At 44.9% G+C, this 5000-nt stretch overlaps 1 protein-coding gene across 7 annotated transcripts in view; it reads right to left on the minus strand.

Moving 5' to 3' along the window:
* Positions 1–5000, minus strand: part of slc4a3 (solute carrier family 4 member 3) — a 37107-nt gene that overhangs the window by 12063 nt on the left and 20044 nt on the right. For all 7 annotated transcript variants that reach the window (XR_014123358.1, XM_081713128.1, XM_035523733.2 and 4 more), the window contains 3 exons: positions 2932–3074; positions 2010–2190; positions 1334–1469 (listed from right to left, as the gene is read on the minus strand). Coding sequence is in view for 6 of the 7 variants with exons in the window: in XM_081713128.1 (XP_081569254.1) it covers positions 1334–1469; positions 2010–2190; positions 2932–3074 (460 nt within the window). In the remaining variant the exon portion in view is untranslated. The remainder of the gene's footprint in view (positions 1–1333; positions 1470–2009; positions 2191–2931; positions 3075–5000) is intronic.

Here is a 5000-nt window from a genome sequence, read left to right on the forward strand (position 1 = left end):
CACCAATGGCCAGTCTGCAATTGCATAGGAAGGGAGCTATAATTATTAACAACCATTCTTAAGGCTCTAGCAGATGCGTCTGTGTGTGTGTGTGTGTGTGTGTGTGTGTGTGTGTGTGCGTGCACTTGCATGCATGCATGTGTCCCTGTCTGTGTTTGTGTGTGTGTGTGTCCCATATGTGTGCACACTTGTATTTTACTGTTGGCCAATAAATGACCACAGGTGATGCCATCTGGCCCTGGACACACTGGGAAGTTGATGACATTCAGATCAGACAATTAAATCAGACCTTCAGATCAGACCTGTAAATGAGCGTAATGTCTTGGAAAAAGTGCCCAGAATGAGGGATGAAGGATTACAGTACGAATGATTTGGACTTGCTACCCCACCACTGGGTCTGCACTGGTCTGGAATGGCAGGCTAGGACCCGATGTGCCAGTACTGAACAAATGCCTGCCAGAGCAGAATGCCACAAGGGCCCCAAACCCATGTGTGGGCAGGTCTTCACATTAAAAGTCAGTTTACAGAAGGCACAGAGAGAGCAGCACAGTGAGCGCAGCACAGAGAGAGCAGCACAGAGAGGATAATGCACCACAGGGTCACACTCTTAATGAAAAATAACAAAGCGCTGTGTCATCTGATGGCCCTTCCAGACATCTAAATCCAAACAGCCTTTGATTAAGCTCATATACCAGCTGTGGGTTTCCTGCTATTTACTAAAAAGGGGACATTCTCTAAAAGGGTCACCACTTCCTTCGCACAACCATTAATTCTCTGTGGGAGGGAGGCCATGCAGCGTTCGTCTGGTTAGTGCTCAGGCAGGGTGCTGCGCAGCCCTCTCTAAAGGGCCCTGGGGAGTGATTCTGAAACCCAGTGAAGCACAGCATGAAACCACTGCACACACACACACACACACACTGGAGCTAGCATACTCTTCACAGAGAGGGATGTGTCTGAGCGCTTAACCATGCAGCATTAACTACACCATACCTAAGCTGCACCACTGTTGAAATTAGTTTTTTTGTGCATTTGAGAAGAACAAATCTCAGCTCTGGGTATACAAATAAAATATGGAGAGGAAAAGAAGCTAACACTACCACCTAGAGTTCAAATGATGCCAAATTAACAGTCAACAATGTTTTAGCAGTAAAATCCGGTATTTGCCTGGAAGTGTTGTGATTAGCATTCATTCGTCTCTTTTAGAAGCTTATATGTTGCGCAGTCCCACTGCTCAACCTATCAGAAAGCCAAGAGAAGCACTGAGTGTGACAAATGGTACAGGCCACGAGGACGGCAGCTGTGCTGGCCGATGCGTAACACGGGAATCCCTAACCTGTGTTTGAGCAGTAAGGCACGCAGCACGTTGGGCCGGTCCTCTGCTCTGATCTGGTCTGAGATGATCATGCTCTCCACAAGCAGATGGGCTATGCCGGGCAGCGTGGTCTGGTCTAGGTCCAACATGACGGTACCTGCATGGACGAGTATGTCAGTGAGCGAGGGAGCGAGTTAAAGATATCAGATGTATTAGAGCACCAGTGAATTAGATTACAACATTAATCACTGAAAGGATAAGCAACAGAAAACAGCAAAAGTATGAAAATTCCAGAACACTGGACATCACAATTCAGTGTGAGCATGACAGAGTGTGGACAACACAAGCTAGCTGACTAGTGTTATCCTATTAACTGTCTATTGGAGTTCATAGTATCAGGAGATGTAGCCAGTTAAAAATCCTTTCATACACATTTCATAATTTCTGTACATTTTCATTAGCCATAGGTTTTTGCCATAACTTAACATTTCAGTATTGTTTGTCAGCAAAGTGTAATAGATTTCTCAAACACCATTCTCCACCATCTACATCCTCATTATTTACCATTATATACACAGGGTGGTGTATGCATTTGTACAGTATTGTGTATGCCTTTGCACAGGAAGTCTTGGGAAAGCAAGCTGCACTCAGTGCTGATGATCAGGCTCATACTGCGGCCCTAGGGCCCTGCACTCACCGTGTGTGATAGTCCGGCGGAGCTCGAGAAGGCTCCGGAAGGACAGAGACGCCACGTGGGGTTTTCCCCAGCGGTCTGTCTCCTCCTCCACGTCCTCCTCGAATTTGATCCAGCGCGCCATCTCCCTCCAACGCATCTCCTGGTTCTTGTCCACAATCAGCTCATTCAGCTCCACAAAGACCTAATGGAGCCATCAGAAGCCACTTCAACAAGCCATAGCCACAAACAGCATTTCGTCCATGGCATGGAAGTCCAAAAGGGAACATTTCCCATGTAGACAGCGGCGGTACTGCTGATGTCCAATTACCTCCAGGGTCAGCATGTATAATTTACTTTTTAAAGTGTATTCTAATATCAGTTCCCTGTTTGCACATATAATTAAATTCAGAAGAATATGCTGACATTGGATCAGCATTCCTACTCTGAGAAGTGCAAATCTTATGAAACCCAACCATACGGAGGAGAGCCAGCCTGCTCTGGCTAAGGGGTTTACCACAGCCTGGCAGGCAGTATTAATAAACAAGACTCCAGCTCCGACTAGGGGATTTTTTTGTAATTAATCCATTTGTCAGATCTAAGTGTGTGTGTAGACTCTGTAGGTGGTGCGTTTAAGTCCTGCTAAAGGCAAAAGATCAATACATGGGTGAAGTAGGAGGAAGGCCAGAGAGCTAAGCACTTGTCTAAGGCTTACCATCTCTATTAGCACTCTTCATTACAACTATTGATGCTTTGGAGAGATTAAAATGGGAAAGGTCCACAGGGAGGTGTATCAGTAACACAGTAATCAGTGACGGCAGCGTCATTATTCAGCCTAGGCTGGTTTGCTCGGAGAGAATTTTCTCTCTTCATATCCTATAAAATGTCATTGCACGGACAAGCCGAGCTGCTCCATTTACTGATGTTTAGGTTTGATAGTCTTCACCTCATGAGTGCTTTTGTCCTTTTTCTTCCTCTTCTTCAGACTGGACAGAGGAGGCGAGCTGATGCCCGGCCTTGTGACTTGGCAACGTGACAACTTCTTGACCAGGTGTCGTCTCACGCCTGGGTTATCCTCAAAGCGGTGACCTGCAAGCAAACATCATAACAACCACAAAACAACTCAGCACAGGGGAAAGCCAAACATTATTGGGAAAGGTAATTTCATTTAAACTTAAAACATAGAATGAAGTTTTGCTTTGAGAAAAAGGACAGTAATAACTGAACCAACACAGGCAAGCAGTCGTCGACAAGCTAAATTATGACGCAGAAGAAATTGTTCTGAGCCCCCATTTCCAAATAAACATTACTTTGTTAAGTCTTAAATGTCTTAAATGAGAGAGAGACTTCAGAGCAATACTCCCTCTATCCTCTTGGGAAACCAGGCCCTGAATGGTTAAGACCACAGGTCTCTCCAAAAACTGCCCATAACTGAAGAAGATCAATTCCTAGGATTTTCTTTAGATTTTCCTAGGATTTGGGGAAACTGAAGGCATGGGGCTCTGCTCTCTGCTGCCATCGTGCATCCCAGCAGAGAGCCAGGGCAGCCCGGGGGGACGGGACAGTGTCCGACCACACCACGCCCTCTAGCGCTGGGCTGTTACAGTAGCCACAGGACGTAATAGAAGCAGCAGGAAAATCCTGGTCGTTTTGCTTCTCGTCTTCTGTCCTCTAAGCACTGTTCTTCCAAGTCCTCCACTCAGACCAGCACTTCCAGGATGTGGAGTCCAGCTCCACTCTCTCTCGTCTGGGGGGGACGTGTGGGGGGGGGGGGGTTGCTGAATACACAAGCCATGCACTTTGGCTGTACTATGAGGCAGCAAGTTTGGTCAAAACACTGGGGATGAAACCCACTCAGAGCATAACCACACACTAAACACACTCTGTAATTGTTTGTGGCCTTTTAGTAATAGGCTGTAACTCATATAAACCAGTCCCCTCTCTCTCTCTCTGTCTTTCTCTCTTGCATTCTTTCACTCATTCATTTTCTCTATGCAAACCATATATATTTATCACATACTGTGATCCATTCCTACACAACACTCTACAAAGTACACACATTGTACAGGTACTAAGTATCAGACCATGCTGTTATCTAATGCTATATTCCATATATATCTGAGTATTTGTTTATATAGCACATAACACTTAAAACCTAGATTACTCAAATGATTTGTACAGAACTTGGATATTTGCCTGGTTGACTTCCATCTAAAAATATAAATTAGAATGGGGAAACTCAAAAGTTTACATTCAGCTGACACTTTTATCCAAAGCAACTTACAATTATGACTGAAAACAATTTGGGCAATTGAGGGATAAGGGCCTTGCTCAGGAGGCCAACAGTGGTAGCCTGGTGGTGGTGGGGTTTGACCTGGCAACCTTCTGATTACAACTCGAGTACATTTACCACTGAGCTGACATTGCCCATGCTAGAGCAAACACTTTCTGCTGATTGTCGCACAGAGGTGAGGCTTATAGGGTGGGCAGGCAGAGCTGAGTCAGCAGACAGAGGAGCTGAATCGCCCAACAAGTACAGAGAGTGAGAAATCACAGGGCCTGCCTGCCAAGTAAAGTCATCTGAACAACAAAGCAGAACGTGTACTGAGGAACGCCATTACTGAACTTCCAGATGTAATTAGAGCCCTACCGTGTCCTGGCAGGTAGTGAAATTAGCTCCGCTCTCATACATCCCAACTCCGCTGTCTTACATCTCAGATCAGCTGTCTTACATCCCAGCTCAGCTGTTTTACATCTCAGTGAGAGTGGATTCTAACAGCACTGCCACTATCTGACTCACTCGCCACACTTTCTCATGTTTGTTTCATGTGTCTGCTTTGGGTTTTTTGGATGAATATTTTTTATTATGCACCTCAAATATTGTGAAGTGTCCTCATCATTCATTTCATTACATGTCATAATACACAAAAATGTGGTTAAAGAATATATATGCAATACCTTAATAAACAATAGAATAATTGTTGTGACTGTTGTTATTATTAAACTGTTGTTATT

The sequence above is a fragment of the Electrophorus electricus genome, chromosome 4 (assembly GCF_041902795.1).
Source record: "Electrophorus electricus isolate QZ-2024a chromosome 4, ASM4190279v1, whole genome shotgun sequence".
Lineage (NCBI taxonomy): Eukaryota > Metazoa > Chordata > Actinopteri > Gymnotiformes > Gymnotidae > Electrophorus > Electrophorus electricus.